Raw genomic sequence first — 15,096 nt, forward strand, 5'->3', positions numbered from 1 at the left:
CAGCTGAACAGTGTTACTGTTTGTTCCATTATAATTACTGACAAGAGATGCATATTTTCAGCTAAGCATTTTCTTATTTCATGTCATACTGTATACATCCCATGAGCAAATTCAGAATAAATATCAGTGCTGTGGGAAAACAGACAATGGATAATTTCAAGGGACCCATGCCAACTATGAATATCTCATTACCAAGAACAGGAGCAGACATTGTTCTAGTCAGATCTTTTTCAGTCTGTTATGCTGTATGAATAACTTTATATAATGCTATCAACGAATGACGGACATAAGGATGGAGAGCCACAATTAGTACTTCTAGCCCCCAAAAACTGGCAGTTTGGGTCAAGCTGACTAGGATTGCAGCTAGAGCGAGTCCAGAGAGAGTCCTTTTCACAGGACCCCATAAGGCATTTTTTTTCCAGCTTTGTGGCCATGGATGACCACCAGAATGGTCCCCTAGACAGAAGTGGATCCAATGATGAACTCTAAGAGATTTGTGTGTGTATTTCTCTGGTGGTAGTATAGCCATGACTGGGATCAACTTCGTCTTAGAGTGATTCATACAACCATTTTCTGGGCTTAGTGGTGAGCAATCCATGTGAGTCAACACAGCTTGAACCATATTAGTCAACGCAGATTGAACATGTTCATAAAGAACGTGAAATCTAAGAAATCCACTCCGTGACCAGATCCTGATTTATTTCAAGATCATCTTGGGATTTTGGTTGGTGGAATGCTCCGTTGGCCGCCCCCTTATCCAACCCAAAGCTGTGAAGCCAATGAAACATAGGCCTTTGGAACTGACTGTATGAATTAACCATTGGTTTCAGTAGAGCTTATTAAGAAGCAGGAATTAGGAAGCTCCTTAGAGTAGGGCGTGAAAATGTCCCATTTGAAATGCCCAGTGGGTAACACCCAAAACCACATCCATGCTCTCTGTTATAGATGCCCTTCAAACTCAAGCATGCATACTGGAGAGCCAGCGTGATGTAGTGGTTAAGAGCGGTGGTTTGGAGCAATGCACTCTGATCTGGGGAACCGGGTTTGATTCCCCACTCCTCCACACGAGCGGCGGAGGCTAATCTGGTGAACTGGATTTGTTTCCCCACTCACACACATGAAGCCAGCTGGGTGACCTTGGGCTAGTCACACATTCTCAGCCCCACCTACCTCACAGGGTGTCTGTTGTGGGGAGGGGAAGGCAAGGTGATTGTAAGCCGGTTTGATTCTTCCTTAAGTGGTAGAAAAAGTCGGCATATAAAAACCAACTTTTCTTCTTCTTTCCATCTCATTAGCTTGCACCAGAGTTGAGCAACAAATGGATTAGGAGAAAACCACTGATGGCAAGAACAGGGAACCCCACGTTTTACATTCTTCTTTAATTTGCCTTGGGGACAAAGCTACTTCTCATCGCTATATTCCTGTTTTTGTCTTTTGAAAACATCCTGCTTTATGAGTTTTACATATCAAATTACTACAGAACAAAGCAAATATTTAAAAAGGTTATCAGTTCAAACCAAATGTTACACTGTTAGTTTAATCCATACACCTCAATCCCTAGAAAATAAATTGCTCTTTGACCACTCATAGTAAATATGAATACCCAGTGCAACCCAATATGAGAAAAAACATATTTTATCTAAAGGTTGTTTTTAATTTCTGCATGCAGCAATTAATACAACCCTACTCAATAATCCTTATTGATGGCCTGAACTTTATAGGAACCCCCTCTCCCTTTAACTATTAATAATGCCATCAAACTCTAATTGATCCCAAAATTTCTGACCTTTCCCATTAGTCCCAATATATATGATCTGACATTTCTAAAAAGAGCTACCAATTTAAAAGGAAAACCCCCATCAATAATTTATTTTATGTTGCTGTAGTAAAATTGTCAAAAATCTTAATGATCTGCCATTCTAAAATGTTTCCCGAGAAAGGTCAGGTAGTAATTGCACTGGAGATTAACACCATTCTATCAGATATCTGCAAAATAGTTACTGTAAAAATGTTTGGAACAGCCTGATCAAAGTACTGTTGGGTCTCCGGTCTGTAACGTGATAACAGATTAAGATAAAAGGTTCCTTCTTTTAATTCTAATCACAATGTAGTCTAATTAACAAAGAAAACGAACAGAACTTTCAGGAAGTTTTCAGAATTTTCAAGCACTCCTTACCTAATGTTGCTTTTAGTAAACTTGTCTTCTAATTCTTCCATTTATCCAGTTAACGTAAGGTTGAGTACCTATTAGTAGAACTCTGCCTAATGTTCTTTCAGTTCATTTCCCCCCCCCCCCTTAAAAATAGCTTTTAGGAAATGTGAGAACCCCCTTGAAAAACTCTTCATCCTTTTTCTGATTGTTCTCTGCCACATTGCTCTTTCCACCTACCTCCTGTTTGCTTGGGGTTGCCAACCTCCAGGTACTAGCTGGAGATCTCCTTCTATTACAACTGATCTCCAGCCGATAGAGATAATTCACCTGGAGAAAATGGCCACTTTGGCAATTGAACTCTAGGGCATTGAAGCCCCTCCCCTCTCCAAACCCCTCCCTCCTCAGGCTCCGCCCCTAAAACCTCCCACCAGTTGCCAAGAGGGACCTGGCAACCCTATATTGGTTACTGCTTTCTCTATTTCATTGCTTCTTGTGTGATCCCAGCCCAACAGAGATCACATACTTGGTGTGATGACATCACTATGCTATGTAGCCAATAGGATTTTGCTGTATGCTAAATAATGAAGCTCATTTAGAGTGAGGCAAATGAAGCTCATTTAGAGTGAGGGCAATGGTCACATTTTAGCCAATCCTAGCCAATTGTAACAACCGAATACTTTCACATTTTTCGAAGCAACTCCTGAAAAATCATCAAAAAGAGAAAATGCTGATAAAGATTTTCACAAAATGCCCCCACTTCAGTTCAACCCTATATAGGTACTGAACTCTCTCCATAAGTTATTTCTTCTGTTTTTAGCATTGCCAACCTCCAGGTGGCAGCTGGAGATCTCCCACTATTACAACTGATCTCCAGGCAACAGAAATCAGTTCATCTGGAGAAAATGGCTGCTATAGCATTACACCCCATTGAAGACTCACCCAAACCCCACCCTCCTCAGGCTCCACCCCCAAATTCTCCAGGTATTTCTCAACCTGGAGCTGGCAACCCTATCTGCTTTTCATACTGACCAAACTTATTTTCTAATGTATGCATCTTTTTTTTCAAATAGAAATGGATGGCATTAGTGTTCTATATTTTGACCAAGCTCTTAAGGGGCAAACAACATCTTCATGTTTTTACAGAGTTGGGTCAGGTTCCACACAGCCACACAGCAGCTGCGTGGAATGGCTTTTTAAAAAGAAAGAAGATCCCAAATGGGCTCAGAACACCACCATGGATGGAGAAAGAGCTCCTGCTCCCCCTTCCCCCGGTGCTGGAGAGGTTATTTCCCCATTTTTGCTGTTCCATGCATTCTGTGCATGTGTAACAGCAAAAATGGGGGAAATTACCCTTCCCTGGGTCTTTCCCCTGCGTCTGCGTTCAGAGCCTGTTTGGGCTTGCCTCAACTCTTTAAAAACATGACCGTCTAGCTTGGTGCTTAATTTATGCCAGACACTAATTTCAGACTTTCTGCAGAGCTAACTGTGGTAGATTCCAGTAACCATTGTGTTCCTCTCATCCCTGAGTTTGAGCATGTAAAAGAACTTACACACACAAACAAAAGAATGGAATTTTGTTTTTTCTTAATCTTTGCCATCCACCAACATTTATCACAGAAAATAATCTAAGTATCAGTTAATCAACCCAATTTGGTATTTGCGAACCATCAATATTTCCAAAAGTACTGTATTTTTCCATGTATAAGACTACCTTTTTTCTTTAAAAATTAGCCCCCAAATTAGGGGGGTCGTCTTATACACTGAAGGTGGCTGTTGCCGCTGGCCCCGCCCGTGACAGGCAGGGCCAGCGGCAACAGCCACCTCTTTCCCTGCTCACTCTCTTTCAGCTGACAGGCAGGGAAAGAGAGCGAGGGGAAGAGTCTTGTCCCCTGGCCGGCCAGCGTCTGGCATTTAAACTGATCACCATCCACCCAGTAGGGTGGGCGGCGACCAGTTTGAATGCCCGACACCGGTGGCCAGGGGACAAGACTCTTTGGCTGCTTCCTCTCTTTCCCCACCTATCAGCTGACAGGCAGGGAAAGAGAGCAAGCCTATAAGATGCCCCCATGTATAAGACGCTCCCTATTTTTTTTTTAATTTTAGGTTAAAAAAATAAGGGTCGTCTTATACATGGGGGCGTCTTATAGACGGAAAAATACTGTATAATCAATCCAAAAATGATTATATTGGTGTTAATTTAATTAATGGACTAGAATCACTGATTTCACAGTTCCTTAATGTGTCGACTAAAATTGCAGCTCTAATACCTCTGTCTTCACATACTCTTGCGCTCATCGCAATAACCCATTATAACCAATAGACACAATGCTTTGTTGAAGAACATTATAACCAATAGATGGGCTTTAAAATAACAGCACTAAAGTCTTGAAATACTGCCCCCAATGTTTTTCCAACTCTCCTCTCTGGTGCAGCTGTCTGGTGCATAGCCTATTGCCTGTCCCCTCTGACCCTAGCTAGCTTAGCAGGAGAACCAAGCTGTGTTCTGGTTCCACTGGCAGCCGTCCAATCGAGCAGCAAATCCAATTATAGGGAAAGAAGTCATTTGAAACAGAAGCGGAGTTCAAATGACGCTCCAGTCCTGTCACAGAAGCAAGCACCCCTGAGCGTGAAACAATGAGTGCCCTTGTCCCTTAGAAATGTCACTCCTATTTGTCATGGCCCATAAAGGTAAGGGCAGGATAGGAAAAAGAATAGAAATGAGCAAAGTTAATAAGGGCAATAAGGACTCTGCAAGAACCTGACGGAAAACGAGGCAGGTTATCCATCCTTCCATTGAATTGTGTCCTTCGATATAAACGCAAATTAGTTTAGCAAACAAGGTTCTTGTAATATATCTGAACTTCGGCAAAGCTTTCGATTCAAAGCTTTCAATTCATTCTCGAGATTATGTTCCCATTAGAGAACTTGAGGAATGTGGACCAGAAGAAATTGCTATGATATCTATGCAGTCACTTCAAGCAGCACACTTAACATGGTTGTAATCAAAAGATTGGCATCAGACTGGAAAGGAGAATTTGACAGCCCGAAAGGGGATCGATGCAAGGCTGTGCAAAAAAAAAAAAAAATGTTAATCAGGATCTGCAGGTTCAGAGGGGATCTGTGTGTGCTCGAGTGGAGAGGCGAAAAGCTCATAATGGTCTCATCAAGCTGATGATCCGAGCAGAGCAGGAAAATGGACAAAGTAAAGAGTTTCTCATTGGAAATGCCAAACTATGCATCTGGAGAGAATTGCCTACACGGCAGCACTTTAGTGAAGAATTTGGGGAGCTGGTGGATTACACACTGATCAAGAGATTCCCCGGTGTCCATTTTTGGTTACCTGAACAATATTTCGAAAACTCTGGAAGCAATATCATCTCTTCAGTACTGATAGTGAAATCTCACGCGGAGTACGCTGGGTCAAAGCACACAAGGCAAATGTTTACAAGTGGCAGAGAAGTGATATGAAAATGATGAAGAATAAGAGTTGGTTTTTATACCACAATTTTCTCTACCTTTAAGGAATCTCAAACTGGCTTACAATCACCTTCTTTTTCTCTCCCCACGACAGACACCTTGTGAGGTAGGTGGGGCTGAGAGAGTTCTGAGAGAACTGTGATTAGCCCAAGGTCACCCAGGAGGCTTCATGCGGAGGAGTGGGGAAATCAAGCCAGTTCTCCAGATTAGAGTCCACCACCCTTAACCACGACACCACACTGGCTGCACAAAAAGGTCTTGAAGACAAAGCCTGCAAGACCGGATTGATGGAAGAACAGAAGATTAGAGGGCAAGACAGATGGACAGAGGCCGCCTTGATTGACCTTCTTCACTAGAACTGGGGCATGGAGGCCGAGACATCAACTAGATTTAGGGTAAACGTGAGAGTGGCTTGTTGAATTGTAAAAGCAGCTGAGCACCAGACAGAGGTCAAGCCTTCACAGGAATCTTCTGCTGCATTTCAGGTGCACACCATCTTGTCCTAGGGGAACAGTTTAGAGCTGATGTGCCATCAGGCATCTTCTGTCTTCGTGAATCTATTATAAGCTACAAAGTGTCAACAAAAAGCAGAAAAAATAGTTTGTCAGTCATGACTATCAGTAAATTTCTACAGCCGTTGTTACAGTTTTATCCCTGTCCCTATTTTCGAAGCCTCTGTAGATTGCGCCCGAACTAATACATGGTCTAAATGATACACTTACTACGTTCCTGGCTGGTGAAGTGTGGCATGAGTACTTGCACTGTGTATTGATCACTACAGATGATAATATTCATTGTGTGTGGATTTAAAAAAAAAATTCTCATTGCAATGTGTTTTTCCCCCTCCCTCCTCTCAGAATCACAGAGGTTTCATATGCCATGAGTCGCTGTGAACTTTCTAAAGGAAATTGTAGAAGCCAGTCCTTTGAAAGCTAGACTGGCTCCATACTTTCAGACAGCTTGGATTCGAAACACCATGTCTGTGTGGATAATAAAGCCTTGTCCTCCCATCAACATAATGCAAATGTACAAAATGCCACAGGCCAAAAAGAATTCTTGAGGCGGATTCCTAAAGTGGCAAGCAAACATCTCAACATGTCAATTGCATCTAGTGATCTTTACAAGTGAACAAATATGTCGTGTGAAAACAGAAAACTCCCAGATAGTAAGTGTACTGTTTAGACCAGGCCTAATCATGGCCAAGGAACCTCTTTAAAGACATATCTGTATACTGCTTTGTATAATGAGAATCAGCATTGTAACCTCCCTAAACACTGCATGCTTCCATCATTATTATTTTTCTTCCATTTCATAACGAACGGAGAACAAGTAACAGGAAAAAAGGCTCTGCATTTCAGATTTACCTGAACCCCAAGGGTTGAAACTGTGTACTGAGGTTTCAGACTGAATTGGCATTCCTCCTAGACCGTATGTTAGTTAGATTTTTAAGAACGATAAACCAAGCAAGCAAAATCTCTCTGGGAGTCCTGAGAAAACGCTTTGCTGGCACGAGGGGGAAAGCTGCTGGAAAGATGGGAACAAAAAGGCCTGAGGTTGGATAATCAGCCATTAGGGATCCCTTTAGAAGAAGGAACAACTTGAACTAAGGGCATGATACAAACTGAGACCCTGTGAAATATTCCGGATGGCCTGCGTTGTCAATTAAAATGTGTAAAAAGATAAAACAACATCAGAAGTCCTTTGTTCCTAAAACAAGATAGGGAAACAGCATGTTTTGGCCACGGTGAGGGAAAAGTTATAACAGAAGAGCAACAGGGAACTTCGGATCGATGCAATTTAATGGGACAATAAAACATTTCATTTCTGTGCATTTTCTGAACAACCAGAAAGTAAGAAGCTTTTTTAAAAAAACTAATGAGAAAGGTTTCACACACGTGTTTTCCTCATTGCTTGGAAACGGCATTCTGATGTAACTGTGAGGGATGATCGAATTCCTAGTTATTCTTAATAGGATTTTTGTTTTTCTTGTTCAAGGAACAGATTTGCAACTAGTATTCCCTTCCACCGTGGTTAAGAGCAGTAGTTTGGAGCCGTGGAGTCTGATCTGGAGAACTGGGTTTGATTTCCCACTCCTCCACACGAGCGGCGGATGCTAATCTGGTGAACCAGGTTGGTTTCCCCACTCCTACACATGAAGCTAGCTGGATGACCTTGGACTAGTCACACTCTCGGCCCCACCTACCTCACAGGGTGTCTGTTGTGAGGAGGGGAAGGGAAAGTGATTGTAAGCCGGTTTGATACTTCCTTAAGTGCTAGAGAAAGTTGGCATATAAAAACCAACTCTTCTCTTCTTCTTTTGTTTCTTAAAGCAAACAGGAACATTTTCCTACTTGGATAGTACAATAGCAAGGAGCTGAAAAGTGGGATTGCCTTGTGTTGCCATAAGAATAAAGGATGCCCCTCTTTGTAGAAGCGTCAGGCTTCTCCCAGTTGGCCCACTTAGGAATGAGCAGTGCAGCAATGCTCTTCATGACTGTCAAGAGATTATATACACCTCCTTTCAGGTGTTATGAAAAAGAAAGCCTAAACTATATCTATCTACTATTTTGCAGTATGAGACATTTTAGAGCAGGGGTGTCGAACTCAATTGTTATGAGGGCCGGATAAGACATAAATGTCACTTGGTCATGCCAGGCCATGCCTCGCCGGTTTAGATCAGGGGGTGGAGGGTGGCTGCCTCGGCTGCCTTGCGAGCCGAGTTACAAGGGGCCAGATCCGGCCCGTGGGTCGTATATTTGACACCCCTGTTTTAGAGCATTCAGTCTTCTGAAAAGCAGCCTCAGATGCTTCAACCAGAAGACCAGCAGGTGAGAGATCACTGCTTAACCCGTTTCCTTCATGCCATTTGAAAAGCAAAGATCCCTCCTGGATGTTTTTCCTCCAGAGGCAAAAAACATTAAAAGGGCCCAGAGTCCTTTCCCTCATAGGGAGGAAAAGCAGGTTGGGTAGGGTGACTTTGAACGGACAAATGGCAGAAATGGATGCTCAGTGGCTCGAGGGCCACGTGTGGTCCTTTGGTATACTACCCTCTGGCTCTTCTTAGCTCTGTTCCAATGCTGTGGCACCTCCCCCATGTTTCAAGAAAGCAGACAAGGAGGTCCTTGCCCCCCTGGGGATTGTGGTCAGCAGGTGGTTCCCACCTAGAGTTGCCAACCTCCAGGTGGTGGCTGGAGATCTCCTGCTATTACAGCTGATCTCAGGCTACAGAGATCAGTCTCCCAAGGATACCTTCCCTCTCAGGATGATGGCTTTTCATGTTACACAGAGATTTTAACATGGTGCATTCAAAGTATGCTACCCTCCATGTGGATATCTAAGGGTTTATAGTTCTTTAGGGGCTGTATCATGTGTACCTAGGGTTGCCAGGTCCCTCTTCGCCACTGGCGTAGGGTTGCCAACTTTCAGGTACTATCTGGAGATCTTCTATAACAACTGATATCCAGCCGATAGAGTTCAGTTGCCCTGGAGAAAATGGCCGCTTTGGCCATTGGACTCTGAGTCCCTCCCCTCTCCAAATCCCACCCTCCTCAGGCTCCGCCCCAAAAGTCTCCAGGTATTTCCCAACCCGGAGCCGGCAACCCTATTCCCACCTTGAAACAGCTGCCACTGGAGGAACTAGAAAGCTCTGAGCCTCCTTGAGGGGAGGTTGCCATCAGCCGACTCTCTCGGTTGATGTCAACCGCAAACGCGTCTCTGCGAGCCACGGGGTAAGGACCACAGAGTTAGCAGAAATTTTCTCCTCTCTCCACTGCCGTTCTTCGTACTGGCAGCTTTACGCTACTGCTTTTAAGTTAAAACGAAACATTACGAGTCTAGTCATGCATCTCCCTCTGTACCATCTAGTTTGACCCTGAGAATTTGGGTGACCTTCTCTTCCACAAAACTCCGAGAATCAATGCTGACACCTAACGCTTTGGCAGTGATCTAAAAATGTCCCCTTTTCCTCCCAGTTTGAATTTCAAATATACAGGTATGTTTCACGTTGTCTCGGCCTTGCAGGTTTTGAGCCCGCAAATCCATTCTACTTCCAGAAGTGTTTTCTTCCAGCAGAAGAGGCTTTCCCGTCACAAGTTCCCTCTTACAGCTGGGGAAGGCTCTTTCCACTGTACGAAAACACATCCATTAGCAGAACGGATCTGCCAGAACGAACCCTAAATCTCCATCTCCCTCCACAAGGAATCTTGTTCCTGTCTTTATGTATTGAGTTGCATGCAAATTTATTTCTTTGTCTATTTATCTCTCTCAAGCGCTCAATGCATGTAATATCCATTTTTGCACAAAATATGCAGATCTCTATCACTGGAGGGCTCCCCTTCTTACTCACTTTTCCAAGGTAATTTTTCCTAGTCCCTATCTAATACTTTCATACCTAAACTCCCACCACCACCGCTCTAGCTCTATACTTTACATACACTAGGGTTGCCATTCTCCAGGTGGAGCCTAGAGATCTCCTGGAATTATAACTGATCTCTAGACTACAGAGATCAGTTCTCATGGAAAAAACAGCGCCTTAGGAGGGCAAAGTCTATGGTATTATCGAAGATGAAGAGTTAGTTTTTATACCCCGCTTTTGTCCAACTTTAAGGAGTCTCAAAGAGGCTTACAATCACCTTCTCTTCCCCTCCCCACAACAGACACCTTGTGAGGTAGGTGGGTCTGAGAAAGGTCGGAGAGAACTGTGACTGACCCAAGGTCACCCAGCAGGCTGCATGTGGAGGAGTGGGGAAACCAACCCGGTTCACCAGATTAGTATCTGGCGCTCATGTGGAGGAGTGGGGAATCAAACCCAGTTCTCCAGATTAGAGTCCACTGCTCTTAACCACTACACCATGCTGGCTTTCATGAGGTCCCTTCCCTCCCCAAACCCTTCCCTCTCCAGGCTCCACTTCCAAATTTCCAGGAATTTTCCTACCTGGTGTTGGCAACCCTGTTCCACCCAGTGAAAATTTCCATGCTCTTCCCTGCATAACATTATCAGTGATCTCTGAAGCAGAAAAATATAAAAATGGGCAGTTGGCCTTCAAAATGGGCGCTCAGCAACAGGTTTGGTGGTAGTTTAGCTGGTCCCACTCAACAATTCTTCTCCAGATTGGTTAGCTTACCATTTAAAAAGAAAACCCAAAAAAACCACCACCTCATCGGGACCTCTCTACATGGAAAGTGCATTTGGGATGAGCCAGGCATGTCACTGAAAAAAGTACTACACCACTTGGCATATGAATGATGGGGAGCAAATTGTTGAATATAGGCCAAATGATAGTCTCCCCAGGATACCTTCCCTCTCATGGCGCATTTAAAGTATGCTGCCTTCCATGTGGATATCTAAGGTTTTATAGTTCTTTGGGGGCTGTATCGTGTGTATTATAGGGTTGCCAGGTTCCTCTTTGCCACCGGCGGGAGGTTTTTGGGGCGGAGCCTGAGGAGGGCAGGGTTTGGGGAGGGGAGGGGCTTCAATGCCGTAGTGTCCAGTTGCCAAAGCGGCCATTTTCTCCAGGCGAACTGATCTCTATCGGCTGGAGATCAGTTGTAATAGTAGAAGATCTCCAGCTAGTGCCGGGAGGTTGGCAACCCTACATGGCAGAGCAAAATTGGTGGTCCACAGGAAAAGCCATGGCACCCAGAAGAGTTGTAGGCCCAAATGGAGCAATGACCAACTCACTTTAGACTGAATAGGGATTTGGCTGAGGGAAACAACAACTAAGAGAAACACTATTGAAAAATTCTTAGGGGATTCATTTCTTGATTAGGGTTGCCAGGTCCCTCGTAGCCACCAGCGGGAGATTTTGGGGGTGGAGGCTGAGGAGAGTGGGGTTTGGGGAGGGGAGGGAATTCAATGCCATAGAGTCCAATTGCCAAAGTAGCCATTTTCTCCAGGGGAACTGATCTCTGTTGGCTGGAGATCAGTTCTAATAGCGGGAGATCACCAGCTACTACCTGGAAGTTGGCAACTCTATGCATAATTTTCGGTCCACAAGGTTAGGAATTAGATATATTTTTATCCAGGCCCGTGGGCAATTGTTAGGGTTGCCAGCTTCAGTTTGGGAAATACCTGGAGATTTTTGGGGTGGAGCCTGAGGAGGGCAGAGTTTGGGGAGGGAAGGGACTTCAATGTTATGGAGTCCAATTGCCAAAGTGGCCATTTTCTCCAGGGGAACTGATCTCTATCAGCTGGAGGTCAGCTGTAACAGCAGAAGATCTCCACCTGCTACCTGGACGTTGGCTACCCTATTCCTGATAGCCCATGAAGTGTTCTTTGGTCCAACAAGCATTGTACCGATTTCAGTGGGATTCGCACTGGGGCCTAGCAAAGCTTGGCATAGTTTCTGAAATACCCTTCCAAACACTGAAGCTTGGTTAAAGAGTCCTTAGCACTGTGTGGATGAGGGAGACGTCTGCAATAATAAGGTAGCACTTAGAGAGAAGGCGCTTATTTTTAACACTAGAGCTAATCAGTGCAATAAAGAACAGCAAATAAAGGCCTTCATTTTAAAACTTCCGGAAATGTCTTGGGTGCTTTCGGACGTCGAGGCTGATACTTTTCAGTTTCTTTTTTAACATTTTGGATTGCAACTGGGGAAAAATATGAGGAAGGGGGTCGGTTCTATAACTACGTTTATTGTTGCGCATCAATCACGCTGTCGCTAATCCTTTCTAAACCCATGTAAAGTTGCTTCATGTGCTTCCAGAAGTTGAAATGGTTTCCGTTTAACCCTTTTCCGGCATACCATCAATTTGCTTTTGACTCACCTTCCTCCTATTGTCGCTGTAAGCTTACTTGTTGTTTTTTCTTTCCTTTTCTTCATGCTGTCGTTTAGAGCCCTACAGAGAGACAAGTATGGGAGTAAAGCTAAACATTGCATATCAAATGTAATTTTTTTTTAGTTCACTTTTTTTAAAATGCATCGTATATCGATGATGTCGATAATTTAAAACCAGTCCATCCGTCACAATGCAGAAATCGAGAACAATAAGCCACATTATCCGTGTCTTGATAGAGATTAGATAACTTTGGTTGCGTCTGTTTTTCGTTCTGTTGCGTCTCTTTTTTGTTCTGTCTTTCATCCGGTGTGCGTTTTTTCATTCGTTTGTTTTAGTTTTTGTGCGTTTGTGTACGAGAATGACATTGCAGTTGATGCCGTTTTTTTTTTGTCTGCTAAACATTCACGCCATCCCCTCATGTCTCTGTGGCACATCTCATGAGAGGCAGAATCCATTGGCAATGCAAGGCAATTCCTTTGTTTCCCTCCCCCCAAAAAAATCACCTCGCTGGTAATTCTATGCATTGGCAGAAGGAATGATGAACAATGTCGTAATGCATAGACTACCCAGCCACGGCCGCTCCAGAGAAAGAGGCGCTCATTACCACACCAGACCTTTGCAACACCTTTTTGTGTTCCCTCCCTTCAGCATTGTGGATTGTTGGTCGAGATTTATGCTATGAAAATAAATGGCTTCATTCTACATCTGTGATGGCTGCCCTGTTATTTATTTATTTTTAGGCCCGGCCTTTTCTGTCTGCCTGAAATACAGGTTAGCCGTATATCTGGTAAAAGATCTGAAGGCCAAACGAAGAGTGACGTTTTGGGGACATTTCAGTCCCGAGAAATCGCAGGCTCTGCCCTGACACTTCCCCAAACAGACATGCTATCTGTACTGCCTCACAGATGCAGACTGAATTCAGTATTTTCGGAAGGTGCCCGGACAGTGTATTAAAAGGTTTTTTTTTTCCCTTGCAGATGTGAATGGCCATTAATCTTTGTTGTCAACAAATTGCTTTTCTAATCCAAGAGTCTCAGTTCGGCCTGGTTTGCCGTCTTCGGCAGCAGCGTCTGAACTAACGGGGGTGGGAAGCATACGGAAGCCATAATCCTCTCTCGTGTTTTGTGTTTATCTCGAGGATTACAATATTAATTAAGGGAATCCCGGGCGGATGAGAACCATCAGAAGACTGACCCTTGTCTCCCAAAGGGCAGGCCTCCCAGATGGTGGCAGAGCGTTGCTCGTTTGGCACTTCCCGCACAGCTGCCCGAGCTTTCCGGCTGCTCCACATGACCAACAGAAATGCCCTTGTTAGGGCGAACGAAAAACCACAGAGCAATGAAACACTTTTCGGGTCTCACAGGCCTCCTCCTCAGAGCAAAACTACACGTTACAGCAGACACGGGCCCAACCCGTGGCCGTAGGGTTGCCAGGTGGGGTGGTTTCGGCGGGCAGTTGCCCGCCAATTCACGGGCCTGCTGGGGAGCGGGGATCGCACGCGTGGCTGCACGCGCCGCAATCACGTCACTTCTGGGTTTACCCCCGGAAGCGCCGCATCGCCATGGCCGCTTTAGCGCTCAAACCCCCAAACCACCAGTGTTTGGGAGGGTTTGAGAGGTAAAGTGGCCATGGCGTTGCAGTTCCAGGTAAACCTGGAAGTGACGTAATCGGTTGCAGGTAAACCTGGAAGTGACGTAATCGGTTGCGTGGGGCTGCACGCTGGTGATCGCCCCAGCACCGCCCCCCCCAAAAAAAAACCCTCCCACCGATGGAGAGGGTGGACCTGGCAACCTTACATGGCTGCCAATGTCATGTTAGAGGAAAAAATTCAGCCATTTAAAAATAGCCACAAGGGCCCAATCGTGATTGGGCCACAGTATGATCTTGTTTCCCACCCCTCCCCGCCTGTTCAATTCCTGAAACAGCCCCCTATGGCTGTCCTGGCTCTTGAAAAAGCACATGGGGAGGGACAAGATCAGCTGGTGACATGGTGCTACAAGCCCAGATAAGCTGGTGACATGGTGCCACAGGCCCAATCAGGACTGGCCTCATGGCACTTTTTAAACATCTAAATCTTCCTCTAAAGCAGCATTGGCAATCACGGGTATGGGACCCGGCTCCAGTGGCGGATCTACTATGAAACTAATGAAGCTTGAGCTTCAAGGTCCCTAATCCCGGAGGGGCCCTGAAGCAACTTTTTTTTTAATGAGTGAATTTTTCAACAAAATCAATGGGAGTTTTTTTAAGTTATTAAAGTAAGGCTATTTTAGTGATAGAATCATAAGCCAGTGGGTTGAACTACTTAATATTGACCTTAGAATATGCTCTAATACCCAATTCATATGGCCACAAAATGTCCCAGTAATTGGTCAGATTTCAAATCTGAGATGTAGTTGTTAAAAAAATTTTAAAATTGTGGTAATCTGCCATAGAACTACCCCACTGAAGAAGATAACAGCGGTTACCCAGTCCTCGTTTCTGGTGGGAAGGGGCTTACTGTATGGCCCATTTTCAAGGACTCCACCCCACCACCCTGTTCTCTGTCATTTGGGCCGTGAGGTCCTTGCAAGGGCAGCGAGGCCTTATGGACCTTTTTGGATATTGCCCTATTGTTGCTGGTTGTGAAGGGCCCCCCATAAGAGTTCAAGCTTCAGAGTCCCAAAAGTGTAAGTCCGCCACTGCCCAGG

General features: G+C 44.7%; 1 protein-coding gene across 9 annotated transcripts in view; it reads left to right on the forward strand.

Moving 5' to 3' along the window:
• The window catches only part of ADGRL3 (adhesion G protein-coupled receptor L3), a 496,674-nt gene that overhangs the window by 453,153 nt on the left and 28,425 nt on the right, over positions 1-15,096 (forward strand). For 2 of the 9 annotated variants that reach the window (XM_056849201.1, XM_056849202.1), the window contains one exon: positions 12,466-12,517. The exons of 6 other annotated variants lie outside the window; for them this stretch is intronic. In XM_056849201.1, the coding sequence (XP_056705179.1) occupies positions 12,466-12,517 (52 nt within the window). The remainder of the gene's footprint in view (positions 1-12,465; positions 12,518-15,096) is intronic. One more of the 9 variants, XM_056849196.1, reaches the window with a different exon arrangement.

This window comes from Euleptes europaea, chromosome 4, assembly GCF_029931775.1.
Source record: "Euleptes europaea isolate rEulEur1 chromosome 4, rEulEur1.hap1, whole genome shotgun sequence".
Classification (NCBI taxonomy): domain Eukaryota; kingdom Metazoa; phylum Chordata; class Lepidosauria; order Squamata; family Sphaerodactylidae; genus Euleptes; species Euleptes europaea.